This window comes from Astyanax mexicanus, chromosome 17 (genome assembly GCF_023375975.1).
Source record: "Astyanax mexicanus isolate ESR-SI-001 chromosome 17, AstMex3_surface, whole genome shotgun sequence".
Classification (NCBI taxonomy): Eukaryota; Metazoa; Chordata; class Actinopteri; order Characiformes; family Acestrorhamphidae; genus Astyanax; species Astyanax mexicanus.
The window spans coordinates 14626893-14647097 of NC_064424.1; the positions used below are offsets into that span (position 1 = coordinate 14626893).

General features: G+C 38.0%; 1 protein-coding gene across 1 annotated transcript in view; it reads left to right on the top strand.

Annotated features, from left to right (window-relative positions):
• LOC103034237 (collagen alpha-1(XXIII) chain) overlaps positions 1-20205 on the top strand; it is a 136150-nt gene that overhangs the window by 83814 nt on the left and 32131 nt on the right. Inside the window, exons 3-5 of the mRNA XM_049466174.1 lie at positions 11730-11765; positions 18426-18433; positions 20007-20033. Of these exons, the coding sequence (XP_049322131.1) occupies positions 11730-11765; positions 18426-18433; positions 20007-20033 (71 nt within the window). The remainder of the gene's footprint in view (positions 1-11729; positions 11766-18425; positions 18434-20006; positions 20034-20205) is intronic.

Consider the following 20205-nt stretch of genomic DNA (forward strand, 5'->3'; position numbering starts at 1 on the left):
TTTTAATCAAGCTTTTCTGGTGCAGCCAAGATGTGCTTTATTGAATCCCATAATTGTTACCTTATTGTTCTTTAATTCAAATAAACAGTTACACACTCGCTCTCAGAAACGTCTTTGTATTTTGTTCTCTGAGGATCTGGTTGAATTCCACTGGATTTATGTGAAAGCCTTGGACGTTTGATGGGGCTTGCTCACGTCCAGCTCTCTGAGGGGTCCAGAAATGCATCAGTGCAAGGCTACAGCTGGACTTGTTTCATGCGCCGATGCTGCGGCGCTGTGTTGGTGTAGTCTGCGCTACACGTGTGATTCATGCTGGAATGTTCACCCGTATCAGAGCTCCATAGTCACCAAATCAGGACCACTCTGGCCAGGAGCTGCTTATAAGCCTTTTCTTTGGCCTCTGCAGAGTTCCTTTGAAGTGAAGCTCCAGGGTGTCAAACCCAGACCATCTCTCTTCAGCTTGAAATGAGTCGTTTATTCCAATTCAATTCCATCAGTTCTTTAATTTGTGTCAAACAAAGTTTTCTTGTGATTTCTTTTCCAAACATAATGTATGCTGTAACTGAGATATATTTCTAGATGTTTTTGTACTGGAGTTTCACATTGGGGTGTTTATCATCACTCGTAGGGACCGTTTCGGTAAGGTTACCATCAGGTTACTGGTAAAGAGTCACTGCCCACCAGTCGGCCATTAAAGACCACCCCCATTTGTGCCCTGTTCTAGTGATTCTGTGTAGGCTACAGACCCTCAGTGACCCCCTTTACAGAAAGAAGCAGATAAGAGGGAGCAAGGGAGGGAGGGAGGATGGATGGATGGATGGATGGATAGATAGATAGATAGATGAATGTTAGACAGATAGATGGATGTATGGGTGGATGGATGGCAGCGTGGATGGAAGGAATGTCTTACGTAGATCAACTTAGCTCTAGAAGACAATTTGTAGTTGATTTTCAGGTTCAGTGCCAATTCTAAATTGCGATACAATTTGGAGCTCTTTAAGGATTTTTTGGAGATTCTGAAAGGAAATTGTAGTTTTAAAACTAAACTTTTTTGTTACACCTATATTTGTGATCTCTAATTTGTTGTGGTGCGATTTATTTGGGCATATGTGAAAATGTTGTTTCTGCCGTTATTTGTAATAGTACAAAACATTTTCTTGCATTTACTTTCCTGGTCCCGTCCCACACAAATCTGCCAAATAAGTGGCAAAATTAATCATGAATTAGTTAATGATGTGGATTTCTTTCCCAAATCAAACCAATGGGAAACACTACATGTTTACAATCTCAGTAACTGATTCAGACCAGAGCCAATGACAAATTTTAAACACAAGGTTAGTCTTAGGTTAAAGTCTAAATTCTGGATAAGTTGAGAGTAAAAGCCTTAGTATACTCTCTGTAAGAAGACCTTTACTTAACTTTGGTAAACAACAGAACGTAATTTTGGAGAAAACAAACAACTACAGGCATTACATAGAGGCTTCGCTTGCTATGTTTTACAAGTGGCAGCACCCATTGGTCCACCTGGTCAAAGACACTACAGGAAAAAAATTGGAACTGGACAGTAACAATGAGCTGTGCCATGAATCAAATAGGAGCACTTTGAGGAGCACTTTATAAATGCAAAGTAGCAAAAACAGTTCTTCCTCCTCTTCTTCTGAACTTCAATTGTCAATATTTATAAGAATTGGCATCATAAAATGTTACAGTGTCTCCTGCAGTTGTAGAATATATATGAAATACAAAACAATTGGAGCCACTCACTTTTAGCTTGCAATGCGTGTAAAGTATGCTAAGGCCTTATTTGTTATCAAACAGCTTATAAAATAACTAATAACTAATAAAACTTATAAAATCCTTGACTACTTTCCATGTTGCTTGATTAAAAATCACACCCTGTTGCCACCCTTTCACCCCATGTCCCTCTCTCCTCTACGATTTTACCCAATTAAGTGATGAGGGTTTGGCTTCCAATCAAACCGAAGAACCCGCCAGATCTCTTTTCCAGTATTTTCAAGCTTCCCTTCCCATTTTCACACTTGCTCGGTGTGTGGTCCGCACTCACAAACAGGTATTTAATTGTTAGTAAAAGACAAGATAAGCATCTGTAAAACAACAGTAAACCGAAATAAAGGGCAAAAGCAAAAGTTTTTGTCCAAGCAAAATTTTGGTTCCAAAGAACCTTTTTTATGGCACCTTCATTTTTTATGGGTGTATTTTGAAATTTATTTAGCTGTTAGGGTGTTAATCACTGGCGTTACTATGACATTCCAGCAGAGTTATAGAGAATTCATTGCAGCCATGCTTAAACAGTAAATAAAGAACTGCTGTGGAATGTGTTTCTGAATACAATGCAGTCTTGCCTTCAAAGTTCTCTGTGTATCTTGAGCAAAGCAACAAAAGCATCTTTTCACAGGAGGAAAGAATTGTTGGATACTCCTGTATGTCATTAGAATTTACTAGCATATCATGATTCAACAGAATATGTGAGTTATTTTCCTCAGCCATATGCAAATAATTATCATAAGGTTATGCAGTTCTGACTTGGACCTTGCTCAAGCCAACCAGACCAACCATTAAGTAATGAGCAATACATACTGTACACTCCATTCCTCAAACCCTTTTTGCCCAGGGAGGGAATAGACCTTGTTGTTGGACGTTCCATCCTGCGGTCTTGTGTTCCTGTGTTTAACTAAGATACTTATTGTAAAAGACAGGCGAGTGGAACAGTGCAGTTTCGCATTGACCTTTTTCTGATGTGGTCAGCACACACTGCCTTTGCACCACCATGTGCTCCACAAACAGTAAAAATAAATCAGGCTCTGGAATATTGAATCAGGCCTGATGAAGAGGTTTGTGTAGATGTGGATGTACCTCAGCCAGCTGTATCTGCTGCCAGGTGATCATGTGCGCACTTTTCACCTAATCAAGGGGTCTGTTTTCTTTTATTTGAAACTAACTGATGTTCTTATGTTAGGAACTTTTCTTATGTTAGGAACATTTTCACAGAATAGCCAGGGTGCTTAGTGACTGGACTCAGTGTTCCGACACAATGCTCAATTACTACGCAATAATCCACGGATGGATTAAACTGAAATCAAGAGAAGTACAGCAATTTCCATGAAGCTCTATCTATGATCAACGTAATTGTCAGTAATATCTACAAGATATATACAGTCTACAAGATTTCTGTAAATTACAGTGATAGCTACAAAAATTACAGTATATCTTAGCCTAGGAATTAAGCCTAGTCCTTTTTCAAATAGGTCAGTTATTTTTCTTGTTAACCAGTGTTAGCCTTTTTCTTTACATCTTATTTTTTACCAAGTTTATCACATTTTTAATGGAAAATTTACTACATTTATTCCATAAATGTCTACAAGAGATTGTCATTTATTTAATCATTATTTAGTTGTAAAACCCACTTTATAGCTACCCTTCACACCCAGCACTTCATAATTATTCTGATAATGGTGATTTTGTGCTTGTTGTTTATTCTTATCACACTTTTCTGTAAACAAAAAAACAACATTAAAATACTCTTTTGGGCAAAAGAAATTACTATGGCCTAAAGGTAGAAAAAGCACCTTCCTGTGTAAGCCATTTGATCTATTCTTGATGTTTGTCGTGGTCTGCAGCAGAGCAGCGGGATCGTAAGATGTGGATAAGTGGCCTTAATCGCAGTCTGGACTGAATTTGATCCCGAGTGGGTGGGGAACGCCAGGGCCATTTATTGCTTTTTTCCTCCCTCTTTTCACACCCTTTGTGCCAAATAAGCCTTTTCTGGAGTGTAACAAATTAACATCTTAACATGTAACACCTGTTCAATTAATGCCAACGGAATTCATCCTAACACCAAAGCCCCCATTAATTATGTCTCTGACTTTGCTGTTAATACAACACTGATGGAGGGCCCAAGCTCTTTCCAGGCACCTGACAATACTTTGCAATTGACGTCTTACGGTATGTATTAAAGCGAAATTATTTTAAAAGCTGACTGTAAGTGTTATCTCCTGTCTGTGCCTTTCATCCATTAGAGGAAATGAGTTTTATGTGCATGCCGGATCTCGTTAACCAGTTATTGACATTTAGTCAATGTAGAATGTGGTTTTATAAAGCACTATTTGTATGATTTCAGCATGTATATTATATATTACTGTTAATGATGAATCACTGAGGGAATTTTATAGTATGAGTGATTCTGAAACTTTAACTGGAAGTGTATACAAGGTTAAATAGGGATGTGTTGTGTAATCTGCTAATGGCATAAAATGCACTAGTGCATAAGTGCTTGTTTCCAGTAGATAAAGTTGACTCATCAACTTTTGCTCAAATCCCTAATAATAAGTTGATAATTGCAGAAAATCACATTTAGTCAACACATTTACATGCACCTGGGTAAACGGATAATGGGAAAATGCCAGGTTCATTCAGATCAGGCAATAATCAGCCATTAGAAACATTGAATAAACAGAAATTATAAACAATAATGGAGAACACGGCCAACAGGAAACAAACAGGACAACAGAAGACGAGAAGAAGCCGAAATATACACCAAAATGATAAAAAAAAACATGTGCATCACAATAAAATTGACTGTTAAAGGAAATGAGACTTGTATTACTGATATTTTGATTCTTTAGTGGAAGATTCTGAACTAAAACAAGTGTAATGTGATCATGATATTATGCAAATATTTAAGACCGTTTTAAAAAAAATCAGTTATTTTAAAGAAGAGAGGTGAGAAAGATACTTTTTAAAGAAAACAAAGCACATCTACAAATAATTTCTTTTTAAGATGCTCTCTGGGGAATCTGTTCTCAGATGTGTAGTTGTTTGTACGTCATTCAAAGCGCTCCATTCTGTGCTCATTCCTGCGAAACAAATAAAGGCCATTTTCCCAAAGCAGATTAAACTGCATCCAGACAGCAAGGCAGTTACAGGGGAAAAAAATCTAAAAGTAAAAAAAAAATTTTTTCCCCAAACTGGATCCAATCAGCACAGTCAGAGTGAATAGCACAGATTACAGATTTGATTGAAGTCCAGTTTGTCTTGCATTGAGACGCATTGATCTGACTCTGATCATGCAAACCACCTTTAGAGGGAGGCAGGTATATACTATATTATAAAAATATATTATAAAAAAAATTCATTCAGCATTTTTTTTTCTTTTTTTTCCCCTTTCTCATTGAATGAGAGATTTGAGAGATATAACCCCTTTCTGGATGGAATTAGTTTCTCAGGTGGTCCTGTGGAAATCTTCTCTTTTATGTGGGTCCTTTGTGATTTTATTCCCGTCCGGAATGACCATGTATGTGTTTTTCTCAGACGTCCTCTTAGAAAATTACAGGCTGAATTACCTACTGTTTTTCGCTGAAGTCTGTGGTCCTCTGGTAATTTTAGTGAGTCCGGACTCGCATCTCTGAGTTTCGTCACCTGCCATTTATAAAATAGCAATTTTCCACTGCCACGCACCGTAATTACACTTTGGACGCGCGTTTCCATGGAGATCCATGCAAACACAACAGAGAGTGGAAATGGAGGAGCTACTGAAAAAAAAATATTTTATCACTGAGTAGAAGTGTGAAATATTTTTCGCAGACGTCCCCCTGAGAAACTAATGCAGATAGATTTTTTTTATTATTATTATTTGAAGACTTCCAAATGTTTAAATTGATTTAAATACCTTGTAATTAGTAGTTTTGCCTGCTGAAAAAAACAGCCTGAGCCCAGATGGTCAAGCTGGTTAAGGTGGTTGACCAACTTATATTGTAATGAAAGAATAGTATGTTTTTATTAGAGTTTGATGGTTTAGCTGGTTTACAAGCATAATTAACCTGACTAAGCTAGATCAACATAACCAAGCATGACCAAAATCAACATACGCTACTGGTTAAGAAGGTCAACTAGCTAGGGTATGTTTTTACTTGGATGATCTTCTTTTAACCACCCAAAACATGATGAGTGATCTACCAGACCAGTTTAGATCACCAAAAAACTCACTATCAACAGTTTGTTATAAAGCAGTTATACCAGGGTATATGGTTTCCTGTCCTTTCAGAAATAATGTAGAAATGGTCTTCAGAGCATTGACCTGAGTCCCTCTGTCCCCCATTAATGCTAACTTTCAAACCCTTCATTTCAGTCAGAGATGTTGTTCACTGATTTTACTTTAAATCAGTCTCACATGTAACAAGAGGGAAATATGACAGCAAAAATATTGCGTAAAATGTGCCCTAAGCTTTTTGGGTTGAGTGTTTTCCTGGATCTGTCTATATTAGGATAAATTCGCTTTAGAGCAGGAACAACATGTTCTGCATTATGTCGTTTAAAAGGCATGCTTATTGCACACAGTTGTTTGACTAGATGGAAAGAAAGCTCACTTCATCACTTACCAACAGCCTTTTCTCTGCACTTGACTAAAGACACTCTGCTGCTGAAAGTGAAACCATAAGCAGAGTCTGGAAATCAAGCCTTCCAGTAAGAACATGGAAAGAAATGCGGGACTGATTTCAAAACTTTTTTATTCAGTTATTAAAGCAGCATGATGTAGCATGTTATGTTAAAACAACCACAGCAAAATAAATGTGATGCTCCACTAACTTTTAATGGAGATAATATTTAAAATCCTGTAATATTATTCTACTGCGTCAGACCACATGCTTCTTTCACCTTCAGTATCTTTCCCTGTGTTTCAGAGAACTTAACACAAAATTGCTTCACCCTCTTTACTGTCCATTGGGCTGGTCTACCCTGCCCAGGCCTCCACTGAACACACACCCCATCACGTCATTCATCCACTCACTCCCCCCTGGGCTGCGCTTCCCTTCCACGATGTTTTCTCCGTTTTCTGTTAACATGCATGTGGTGGTCAGATCGAGACTGTGCCTGTCTTAGGTTGTCCCTGTGTAATATGTTGGGATCTTACCCGTCTTTGGCTAACCAGCCTAGCCCACTGAGCCACACACAGCGTAGCAGCACTGCTTTATCAACATTCAGTGCTGTAGTGTTTCTGCAGGGAGCACAAACCCAGGTATGTCACACTGTCATAAATTCACACTCTGGTGTTTACCGTGAAAGCCTGTGCAAGGCACCGAGTACCCATGGTTTATTATTTGTTATTATTGTATACAGATTTTCCTTATTACCATCAGTATCACCCCTTTCTCTCCCACTGAATTTAGCTTAAATTATTCGCTTTGATAACACTGCTCTGGAATAGACCCAAAAGAGTGCATGTCAATGAATAATTATTCAGATTTGGCATCTGTATCTCACAGATGTACCACAAGGTTAAAGTTTGGTCCAGTTTTATTTAATATATATATATATAAATGTGGGGGAAAATCAACATTTATTCCATGTATTCATAATCAATTATACTGATTATTCCTGTTAATCATTCAATATTCATCCTGTTAATCATTCAATCAGTATTTTATCATTGAGTGTTATGTGAACTTATATTCTCTGATAAGGCCATTCATTCAGACTTAAGGGCAAAGATTATAAAAGCAGGGGTCTGCCTGGAGACTAGCGGGTCATAGCAAATGGTGTTTTCTGATTTATGAATTATTCTCTCCTAAAAAGCTTATCTTCTGGTACGTGCAGTTTCTGTTCCTCTTTTTATATTTGGTAGTGACCTGTTCCAAAACAGATCACGAGGGGATTGCCTCATGTATGCAGGGGGGACTGTATAAAAATGCCCAGTCGACACAGAAAGGGGCTTTTTACGACTTTCCTGACTACTCTCATTCTTCATCCATTGCTTTCGCTTTATTTTTGCTTTTTGCAACTTCAAAATAAAAACCTTCTCTTTTTGGCATCCCGGCTCGTTGACTGTCTTTGTCGATTTCCACGACACCTGTCTGTATCTCTCAGCTTGTCTTTTGGATGATTCATATTGGTCAATTCATCATAAAATGTTTAGGCATTGGGTTGAAACAAATGGCTTTGATCAGCATGAATTTCATTTTTATTTAAAAGGTTTATACTGGTCTGTATAATTAGTAAACACTGTTTTTTTCTGGTAAAACAGTGTAAAGAGTAGCTTCCTTTTTAGGTGATGTAAAAACAAAAGTATTTCAGTGTATTTGAGAAGGTTTCATCATGCCTGCAAAGATACATAAGATTTACTTAACAAGTTTTGTCAGAAGTAGCTGAAATATAAAGTCAGCGGTTGTTGATGACCCCTGTGAAAAGCCTTTGGCATAGTGAATGATTAGTGTATTCATTAAGGGACGATTAGGTGTTTGATTAGTGCTAATCAGATAAACAGCCACAGCAGTCTAGCTGTTAGGTGTCAAATCTTCATGCTTGTGTTAAATGTTGCTGATTGGATCATAAACGACCACTGATGCCTAGTGGTTAGGTGGAGGATCATGTTATTATCATTTAGTTAAAGGTGAGTGAGTGGGAGAATAGTAGAATAGAGGGGAAGAGAATGTGCCCTATCTGTACCAGTTGTTAGGTGGAGGATTTATCATCACCCTGTATTATGTTACATGAAAAATAATAACAAAAGTACTAAAATCTACTAAAACTGCACACATTTGTTAAGCAACAAAATCAACAATTTAGCCACATTCTGTTGTTTGTCACATGGTCATTACATCTCATTTGAGTTAAAAAAGCAATTAAAGCTCTGTGCAAGTCAGTTAAAAAGACAGAAATAACAATGACAACAGCAGTATTTTACATTTACACTCTTACTACTTCTTTGATTACCAACAAAAACTGTAAGAATAATGATGTGTTTAGACTGTAATGCAATTCTTGATAATAATGTCTTTATTTTTTAAATGTAACTACTTCATTATTCAGTGTAACTGTAACAGATTACAGATCTTGAATACGTAACACTGTTACATGTAATTTGTTAATACACAACCCTGGTTGTTTCTAATTTTTCACTTTTTTTCACATTATGGTGGCTTATGTTCTATTGGGAACTTTCAGTGCATCAGACTTTATTTGTATCTTTTTTAGATATGTGCTTTCTCACAGTCTTGCCTCTGAGGTCTATGCAGGTTTTACTACCTCAGTGCTCAGAATTTGGGTTTATGGTCTGACATGCATTATCAACTTTTAGACCTTATGTAGACAGAGAGGGGTGTATCAACAGGTAGTTTCCAGTCAAGGTATAGTAACATCTCGAGAGAAATTGGAATCCCCCAGAGCTAAATTTTGAGTTTTATAGTAAGTGGTCGGAATGCTTATTACTGAACACTTTTAATACTAAATAATGTAAGAAAGCGAAAGGGTCTAAAGACTTTCCAAAGGCATTTTTTACTGTATGTCTTCCCAGGTTGGGGAGACTCTCTCCCAGCATTACTGCTGTATTGGTAACACACATCAGTTCAGTTTATCCTGACTGGCAGCTCTCATTACCCCGTACCCTCTCTGATCCTCTTCAGTCCGTCTGCGGTCAGCAGGGTGAGTGCTGGTGGTGTGGATGCTGTGTTTGTTTGGCTGAGCTCATGTGATGTCATTCTTGGCTCCTGTGGTGCTGCAGATGGAGGATGGTGTGAACGGGTTCTCTCTGGATTTCCTTGTCGCTGTCAGAAGCAGCCTTTTCCCAGCAGTTTTATCGGCAGGGAGGACCCTCCTCAGGAAGTCTCCCCCTGGTGTAATCAGCGGGTGTAGGCCTGGATGTGCCATTTTTCTCACACACTGGGGGGATGTCAGCGACATACAGACGATGCTAACGAGTGCAGTGACATAATGTCGGGCCGCTGAGTGGACAGAGCAGACATAGCAGTTCCATATGACTGAGCATCAGTTTCCATTAGCAACTCAGGGCCAGCATGCTGGCTGTCCAGTGAAAAACATGCATCTCTAAAACAGCAACTTTACAAGAGAGAGAGAGATAAAACTTTAACTTTTAATGGAAGTCAAAGTTATAGAGTTTATTTTAGGCCATTTTGTAGGATTTCTATTGGTCTATTCATTAAGAAATTGTGACACAGTATAAACACTGACACAGTCTTGTATGATTGAGTGGTATTTTTTAAAGAAAGAAATTCTTGAAAAATACAAAAATTTCTAGAGGCATCAGATGTAATCTGATGTAATCAAATTTGAATCATGGGAAATGTAAGATTTTGTGTTCCATATTGAGTTGAAAGTAAAGTGTAACAGAAATAAGTCAGAGATTTCCCTTTTATAGGTTTATATGTAAGTGTTGGGTAGAAGCAACATGTAATCGCACAGAATATGATTGAACTCCATACCAAAATCTGTAAATTATCAGTAAAAATCATAGTAATTACATACATCTGCTTTCATATTCACAATTTTTTTGTTTTTTAACTGATTTTAGTTCAGTGTTTTGTTTCCACATTGCCCACACATTATGTGTGTGTAAGTCCCGCCTTCTTACCGCCATGATTGGTCTACCTGAACTTGCATCTATCTCAGCCATTTCACCCAGGCTAAAAATACCCACATAAATCAATTTGATTTGATGTGACCTACCTTATGTGGAGCTATGTATTATAGCTAAGTTTTGGGAGTTGATCCACGCCCTCACTCCTCCCACTTTCTTCCCTATTTAAACCGTCACTTCCTCTGTACCTGCTCATTGAACAACCTCGCACCCACCTCCTCCCCATCTTTCTCCTTCTTTAATTTTATTCTGTTCCTCATGTTTCTCTTCATGTGAGGGGGGTCTTCGGCTTCACGCTTTACAGGGAAGCTGCCCCAAACTCCACCCCAAATTCTCTGAGTTCGCTCTTTTCTTCTTCTCTGCCCAGTTAAGGGCGTGGGTCAATACTAGCAAATTGTTTGTATATACTTACTTTTAAATTAATAAATAAATATTGTATGTAAATACATATTATTTACCTGCATAGCTTTTATTTAAGACACATAAGTTAAAATGAAAGGAGATGATTTACGGTACTGTATTGGTACAGCTATACAGCTATAAAATCCTAACCACGGTGAATTCCCATGTGTCCGCAGTGTCCCCTTTTTTTTTTTTTTAATATGGTCCAGTGTGTGCATTATACACAATCTATATAATTTTGTTTTATTTAACTAAAATGTTTTCTTATTTGTCTTGCTTAAATATCTTGTTAAATATGTTTATGCATTTTACTTTACTTGAAACTTTAATTAATTCTGTAACTTATTAAAAGACAAGTTATCCTAAAATAACAAAAAGTGATCAGATAATTTTACTATAATTTTTTTATACAGTTGATTAGGTTAAATATTTCAACAAGAAATCAGCACAGTATCTCAGCAACCCCTTTCCTTGACCCTCATCCTAAAGCATATGATGCTGCATATGTGATTAATCCATATGCTTTTGTATGTATTCTCAAACATATAAGCCTCTAAAATTTTGCACTTATCTTAAGGGATATACTGTAGGTGTGGTTGGTACAGAAGTAATAAGGTCAGTGAGGTATTATGGGGCACAGCTGTATTTGTTTCTTTTTTAGAGCTCTCTCTGAAAAAGCTATGAAGGAATGTCTGTGTTCTCTACAGCTGCAACAGATTTTATGGAAGAACCATATTAAAGCACCTGAATGATAAGATATATAGTTCCTTCCTGCAGTGCTTATTTAACAGGAGCACCCTCAAAGGCCTGCACACGACCAGCCATAACATTTTAGACGTATTTTAAAATTGAGGATAATAGACGCCTGTTTCCTGCTCTCTGTGTCGGTGTAGGCTCACGGATGGGTAATAAATTTCTCTCTATCTATTTCTCTTCACAGGACCGCCGGGAAGGCGGGGCAGAAAAGGCAATCCTGGTGAGTATTCATTTCCTTTCTCCACTGTGAACCCTGTTAATCCATATATCAGTGCAGGGAAAAGACAAACAGATTTTTCACCTTGATGTTCATTGAGAAGGGCTCGGTATGAAAGCTGATATAGCACAGCTGTAAGTTAATGACTTTCTCATTAACACTCGTTTCTCCACATACATTCAGAGGAAGAATTATAAACATCTCTCTGTTTGAAAGAGGTCTAGAAAAAGACTTATACTACATACTAAAGGACACTTGAGTGATTTCAGCTGTGCTAAACTTCATCCACGTAGCGTCTCCTCTTTCTCTGCCTGTCAGCGATGTGAAGGATGCTTCATGTTCCTTAAGGTGTTCCCGTCTTTTTTTTCGTCATATGTTTTCAGTCATGTTTAGTTTAGATGTCTTTGATGCAGCATTGAACAGATGGAAATGTCCACGTCTGTAATGTGGTTTGGGAAAATCGTCCTTACTCTGCGGTTATGCTAACATTTTCTATTGTCTCTTCGGGGTCAATTTGAGGTCCTAGAAAATTCCCCGAGCATGCTGTTTGCTTTAGTGGCGTCCACTTAACCTTGAGAACCAGAAGTTGCTTCCATATTGTCTGAGCTTCGGTATCTCAACGGCCATGACAATCAAGGATTCTAAAACATGCACGAACATGCTGCGGCAAACTCTGGTAGCATGTTTCTCAGAGAGACAACTTGATGTATTCCATTGTATTTTAGTTTCATTCAACTGCAGTTAGTCATAAATCTCATTGTACATTTTGTTACAAAAGGTTTTCTTCAAAATATGTATAAGAATTTTGATTTTGAAAATAGTGGGACACCTTTTTATTGCTATACAGAACAATTTTAAGGTTATATATCTACAGCAAGTATTCCTTAACTCAAAATATAATTATGAAAAAAAAAAACAATTAAGCATCTAAATGGTTCTTTGTACAGAAGGCCATTTGCTGATACTCATTGAGGGTGGAGCTGGATGCCATGTTAACTTTTCCAGGAAAAACTATAAAGAACTATTGTCTTGACTAAGCAGCCATTGAAAAACCCTGTATTATAAGAGTGGGCACACTTAGGTCCCATCCACACCTATCCAGATATTTTTATAATTTATTTTTTTGTCTGGGTTTTGATCTCCAAATGAAAACTGAAAACTGAGCTTTTCAAAAACCCTCTCCAGTTTTGTTGTGAAAATGCTGACAACATAAAGCAAAGGGTTCTATAAAATACTGAAAAAGGAGTTCTGAAAACTGCTTTGTATTTTTTGTATTAGTCCTGCAAAGAGCTACAAAGAGTTTTTACCAGTTTGATTTACAGCTTTTTTTTGTAATTTTATCGAGATGGTGTTACTCCTGAAACATAGGCAATCATAACCTTAGAAGTCAGACCCAATAACTCTTTATTGGTGTACCATAGAGTGTGTTTATCCTGCCATGGAATCAAATCCTAGTCTGACAAATGAAAAACAAGGCTGTTACCACCTATACTGCACCAACCTCTTAAAAGATAGATCTCCAGGAACATTATTGGAATGATACTGTTGCCCATGCAAAATATGGGCACCTCTGGCCAAAATGCAAGAGAATTGCTTTTACTACAAACACTTTTTAAAAGTTTCCAATAGATTGGAAAATGATGATGATCTTCATTCAAAAGCAAATCCTGCAAAAGCATAAACTGTGCTGTAAAACAGGCCAATTCCAAACCCCAACACTGTTACATAAATATTTGCATACACCAGTGTTATTGCACAAGTCAGAGATGGCAGTGTGGTAACATGTAGCAGCCAGTTTCTGAGAATATGGTGTTTTTGTTGTTACTTTTGTAGTTTGTGTTCTGAAACATTCATTCCCTGGATGTGCATCAGTTACACCAGAGAGAAGCACATCACTGCCAGACTCTGCTAGACATCTGAACGTCAACCAGACCTTGTTACGTCAATCAGGCCTCATGACCTGAGTTTTGCCTGAGGCCTAGTATAGGGAAGGGGACTCTGGTGAGCAACTTTGCAAAAGAAAGAGACATGCGCAGGGATCCCAGATATTTTTTGCCCAGACCAAAGTCACATACAATGTAAACAATAGAGAATTGTAATTATTCGGAATTTAAGAAATCTAGAAAAAAAGTATCATCTCTTCATTGCTTTTCTGATACTGAACATATTTCATACACTGCTTAGGCCTTGTAGGTCCTCATTAAAGCTCTAATCCCATGTTATGTTTTTTTGGTTGTGAGGTAATCTTAAAAAATGACTGCATCAGACTGTGTAACTGATCCAGATTAAACTATGCTCCATCAGTGTGATTCAGGTTGCCAGACAGTAGCTCATCTTTTCATATCTGGATTTCAAATGCAATGAGTTTCATCTGCTGATTAATCTGTGGGTAAATGATGATTCTACTGAATCATCAGTTTATATAGCTGCTGAGGTCAACCTTATCAACCATTTCTCCCTATTTTTAATTTATTTTATTATTTTATTAACTTTTTACATGTAATATTAAAATTTGAACTTTGTTCATGAAAGCACTTAAAAAATACCTTTTTAATTTTCTTCAAAATGGGATAGATGGTTGATATATACAACTCTGAAAAAAAGAGACTACTGAGTTTCTTTAATTTTACCAAATTGAAAACCTCTGGAATATATTCAAGAGAAAGCCATCAAACCAAGCTGAACTGCTTGAATTTTTGCACCAGGAGTGGCGTAAATTTATCCAAAAGCAGTGTGTAAGACTGGTGGAGGAGAACATGCCAAGATGCATATAAAGTAGGGTTATATTAATATTAAAATCTGAACTCTTAAAACATTATGAATAGGAACATTTGGTTTATTTGAGGTCTGAAAGCTCTGCATTTTTTTGTAATTTCAGCCATTTCTAATTTCCTGCAAATAAATGCTCTAAATGACAATATTTTTTATTAGGAAATTGGGAGAAATGTTGTCTGTAGTTTATAGAATAAAACAACAGTGTTCATTTACTCAAACACTATAAATAGCAAAATCAGAGAAACCGATTCAGAAACTGAGGTGGCCTCTTATTTTTTTCCAGAGCTGTTTATCTAGTTATTTGTTAGAAGTACAGGTGAATATCAAGTGCAGAGCAAAATGGTAGTTTGTTTTTGGATTTATTTAATTATTTATATATTCAATTATATATGTTTACTTAGCTATAATTCTGATCATTTGATTATTCAATGATTTAACCTATTTATAAATATGTTTTAATAGTGTTTGTGTTCAAAGGGTGTGCTTGTGGAACTTGGTTTGTTTTTCCACAGAGGAGACTGGAAAATAGGTGGAAAACAAAACCCTAAAGAGGTGCACAAAAAAAGGCCGCAAAACAGAACAAAGGGAGTGCCACAAAATGGCATGTACAACTGAAACACAGCTTTTTAGCTTCAAATAACTCAAACCAAAACACAATCAAACTCAAAACGGACTGAGCACAGCTCAGTCCTCTACTTTTACTTTCTTTTTAGCTCTTTTATATCTTTTTTGTGCGGCTTTCTTTTCTTTTCTTTTCGCTTTCTTTCTTTCTTTTATTCATTTATTTACTTATTTACTTATTTATTTATCTTTTCTTTCACCCCCTGTTACCGGGCACCCCTCTTTAAAGGTGCGACCAGAATGAGTGGTTTGACTGGGCTTTATATAGAGTGATGCACAGGTATGGCTGGTAGCCTCTGATCACCGCTGGGGATTCTGGGACTTGGAGTTTCGGGACCCAACTCCACTTCTTTTTCCTCGCTGTTGCCCAGCTCCCCTGTTGGTGGCCAGTGGTACAACAATTTAGTAACAGTCCCTGCCATACATAGGAGGCTAGGACAGAGCCACGCCCTGGGCAACCAGGCGGGAACAAACTGGAGGTGATAGGAAAGATATTAATATAAGATAGAAAGTTAGAAATGTAAGTATTTCTCCCTTTTTAATACATAATATAATGTATTGAAGAACTAACAATTTAATTAATGTAAACCATGTCTTTCACCTTCTTGAGGTTTGGAGGCATCTGGGATTGATCATCACACAGTGAAAACACGTTTTGTGGTTAGACAAACCAGGGTTTTTAGTGACAAATCACCTTTTCTGGAAGAATTAATTCTATCTGATCTATGCTGCAACAAAAGTTTAGAACATTACATACTGTGACATTTGGACTTGCTGCTGATAACAGTCTGAATGATCCTTTTCATTTTTGGTTTGAAGCTCATGACATTTATTTCTTCCAAAAATGGGATCCCAAATGAGAAAAAAAATCGTACAAACATCCTGCTGATAGATGCTGGTTTCAATTCACCTCATCTGTTGTGAAACTCTAGTTGTGTAATACGTTTTAATATTTACTAAAGCTGTTTTTGGAGGCTGCTTTTATGAACAGGTTGATTGTTTTATTGAAATGAAAACATGCTTTTACTGATGTTTGTTTTTATTGTGCTCTGCTCACCTCTATTATTATTAGTATTAAACAGGATCAGCCACACCAAAAGCAACAGCTCATACCACCCTCTTCATGTAGAGAAATTAGCCATGAGAGACACGCTGTAGATCAGCCATCAGCAGTGAACACACAGACACTTACAAACACACACTCATGAAGAGACACCAGAAGAAGAACCCTATCTTTGTTCTCTGTTTGATGACTTTGGCTCATGGCGATGACGGGAACGCTGACCACTGACCAAAACACACACACACGTCTATCTCACTCTGTATAAGACACCACTAAAGCAGCCCAAGGATATGAGTGACCCCAACAAACACAGTGGGATCTCATTGCTCTCTCTCTTTCTCTCTCTCTCTGTTTCTTGCTGTCTCTCTCTCTGTCTCTTGCTGTCTCTCTCTCTCTGTTCCTTGCTGTCTCTCTCTCTGTTTCTTTCTGTCTCTCTCTCTCTGTTCCTTGTTGTCTCTCTCTCTCTCTGTTTCTTGCTGTCGTTCTTACTGTATTCTCTGCTTTCACTTTAACTTTTTTATTTCTTCTACTCTAATTCTCTCCTCCTTTCTCACTTTCTGTTGTCTTTTTTTCCTGTACTCTTTCTCTTTTTCCTTTTCTCATTTTCTCAATTTTTTTCTATGCTTTCTTCTCTCTGTTGTTTTCTCTCTCCTCTTACTTTTTCTCTTATTCCTTTATTTAATTTTTTTAAATTATGCATTTCTCTCTCTCTCTCTCTCTCTCTCTGTATCTTACTTCTTTTTGTTGGTCTTCATTATGTCTCTATTTCTGTTTTTGTTTCTCTATTTCTTTCTTCTTATTTCCTTACTTCCTTTCTCACACTGTCTCTCTCTTTTTTCTTTTTCTTTTTTCCTTGCACTTTCTCTCACTCTATTTCTTTCTTCCTCCTTTTACCTTTCTTTTATTTTTTTCTATCTTTATTCTCTTTATTTATCTATATTATTCATCTTTCTCTATGTCTCTTTTTTACCTTGTTATTCTTGTTTCCTTTCATCCCCTCTATTTCTTTATATTCATCTCTTCTTTTCTTTGCTTTTTCTCTGTCTTTCTATCTGTTGCTATTTTCTTCTGCTTTGTGCTTTTTTCTTTACATGTTTTATTCTCTCTCTTCCCTCTTTCCATTGATCTCATATTTTGTCTCTGTTTAACGGTATTTCTAATATTCTCTTTATTTCCTTCTCTCTCTCTCTCTCTCTCTCTCTCTCTCATTCTCTCTCTTATGAATTGGTTTTCTGATGTGGCTGTGTGACAGCAAACCCCCAAAACAGCTCTTATCAGTTTGGCGGTCTTGAGGAGTTTCTCGTTTGTTTACACTCTGCTCTGATCCTGTCCAGGACAGCTCAGGACCCTCCCGCCTCAGCATGCACCCCCTGCTCCATTTACTGTCACATTCCCCCGCTATCACATCTCAGAGACCATCCCTGCATCACCAGTGACTGCCTAATATATTGCTTTCAGTATAATGGATCGGGGCAAATGAAAGTATGCAGCAGTCATGGGAAGAAATGGCTGAAACATATTTCTTCTGAAAGCCTGTGACACTTACAATATTGTAAATGTAGTAAAGAAATGCCAGGGGAGGTTAGCTTCCGCGTGGGTTGATGGATTATCCACTGAAAGGAGCTTTGTTTGGGAGAAACCAAAGTTACTCATTGCTAAATCAGAGCTGATCGTAACAGACTTTGTGGAGAATCACATAAAATGTGACTGGGTTTTACTGCACGAGGCTGATCTTCTGCCCACCAAGATTGTTTCCATACTGTCGGAATGCTTCACATTTTCTCAGTGGCTGTGTTCAATTCAGCAGATGCGTCCGTCGGATTTAAAGGTTTTTTTTCTGCTTTCTGTTTTTTGTCCTTTCACAGTCATTGGCATTAAACATGGATATCTGCATCCCTGTAGCAGGATGACATGTACTCATTGACAAAAACAAAGTAATAATGCACCAAGAAGGTGTTTTTGGAATTGAATGTAAACTTCTATGTGTGCAATTTTAAGTGATGTTATTTGCTCACACAATTTGACATTGTCCATTAGTGCTTTAGCTGTTTTAATCCTGTAAAAAAAATGACTTATGAATTATGACTTACACCTGAGCGTGAAGTGGCTCAAGAACAAAGGCATTTCTGAGAACAATGCCTGAGAGTATTTTCATCAACAGCTCACGCTGGACTGTTTGTTTGTTTGTGTTTGTTTTTTTTCAGGAACTCCAGTAAGTACCCGTGTTATCTGTGGGTGGCTAATGCGGAACAAATGTGAGCGAGTCTGGCCATGGGCAGCCGTGGCACGATCCTTCTCTGATTCCCACCACAGTGCCATGTGCTAGCTTTTACCGATATCATGTTGCCTGTGAAGGAGGTAAGATAAGAGGGAATGGCATCTGGAGGATGGATCCACAGAACAGATTTTCTATCAGGTCCTCGATATGTTTCACTTTCTCTGCCTGCAGTTCGCACAGCAGTGATCTGGCTCTAATGCCTCAGTTACACTGCCAGCAGCTCTTACAGCCAACAACACTGAAAGAAGCACATAACTAGATATATCTATATAGCTCACACCTTCTTACGATGAATAACACAGATTTTACTGCAGCTCAGGTGTCAAATGGCAGGTGTGTTTGGGTGTATGCATGTGTGTGTTCTACAATTACAGCTCAGATACCATCCATGCTCATGGGATTGCATCACAGACAGCTTTTATTCTTGGCATTGCATCATGTTTCTCATAAAGAGAAGCACAGACAGCATGTGTGCTTGTGTTTTCAAAAGATGCTCTCAAAACTTTTCTCATTAGTCACCCTCTTGTGGTCTTCAGTATATGCAGAGACTCTTTTCATTTGCAGGGCTGAACACATTTGAGCATGGCGTGTAACCGTTCTGGTGGCTTTTCCACACGAACACAGCTTGACAAGGAACACTTACAAACCAGTCCGGGCCCATTTTTCTCAGCACAGTTAGCTAACCATACTTGAGGCCACAGAACTGTTTAGCGGGTGGCCTGGGCTAGGCTGTCTCTGCAGTGGCAATGTTGGAAGACCAGCATCCCTTAACCAGCGTGCTAACACTGCCAGGCCAGTAGCTGGCATGCTAACAAAGCACTAGTGATGGCTGTTATTTGGTGTGCTAAAGCTAATGACCCGTAACCAGTGTGCTAATGCAGCTGTAGTGGTGTCTGATGAGGCCACACGCCAGCATAATAACACCACTTTAGCAATATAGCAATAAGTTTGGTCTCTGGCATGTTAACACCACCATAACCATGTTGGATGAGACCAGTATTTTAAAACTATAGTAGTAATATTGGACAATGCAGGCCTGACATTAAAACTTACAGTTCTCCATCCTGCATGTAGTTAGTATGCTCTGTAACACAAATTAGCATGCAGGATTGAGACTGAACCCATCCAACGACAGCCACTGACAAGACACCTTGCACATCCTGGTCCTGATTTTGCAACACAGCAAACGAAAAAGAACCTGTAATCAGTGTAACAGTTCAGCACCAGCACAGAAAGTAGTCATATGTCTCTTCAGTGGAAAAAGGGACCCTGATTTAGCCTAATTTAGGAACCAATGAAAGTGACAACAGAGGCTTAAAAAGTGTGTTGCCGTTCTCTTCAGTATTTACTGTATCATGTTGCTTTTATCCACTGAACCTCATTTCTATCAGCTGCACTTTCTCTCTGCCTTCACTGGTTTAAAAAAATCACTTTAGAGACAACAGTGCTGTGTGTACTTAATCCTAATCCAGATTTAATGTTGTTGTATTCTGGTTAATCCTAACAGGGCACTCCAGGGCGGGACGGCTACCCGGTAAATATCCCTCTAATTCTACTCTCTGACCAAATGCTTCCAGACAGCTCTGTCTGTGCCTTTGATACTTGTGGCGCTCTACAGCGAGAACTCCATCCCGCTTTAGATATCATAGAGCACCACCTGCTGGAGATCATATGCAATGTCTTGTTTATTCTTATTAGTGAAGTGG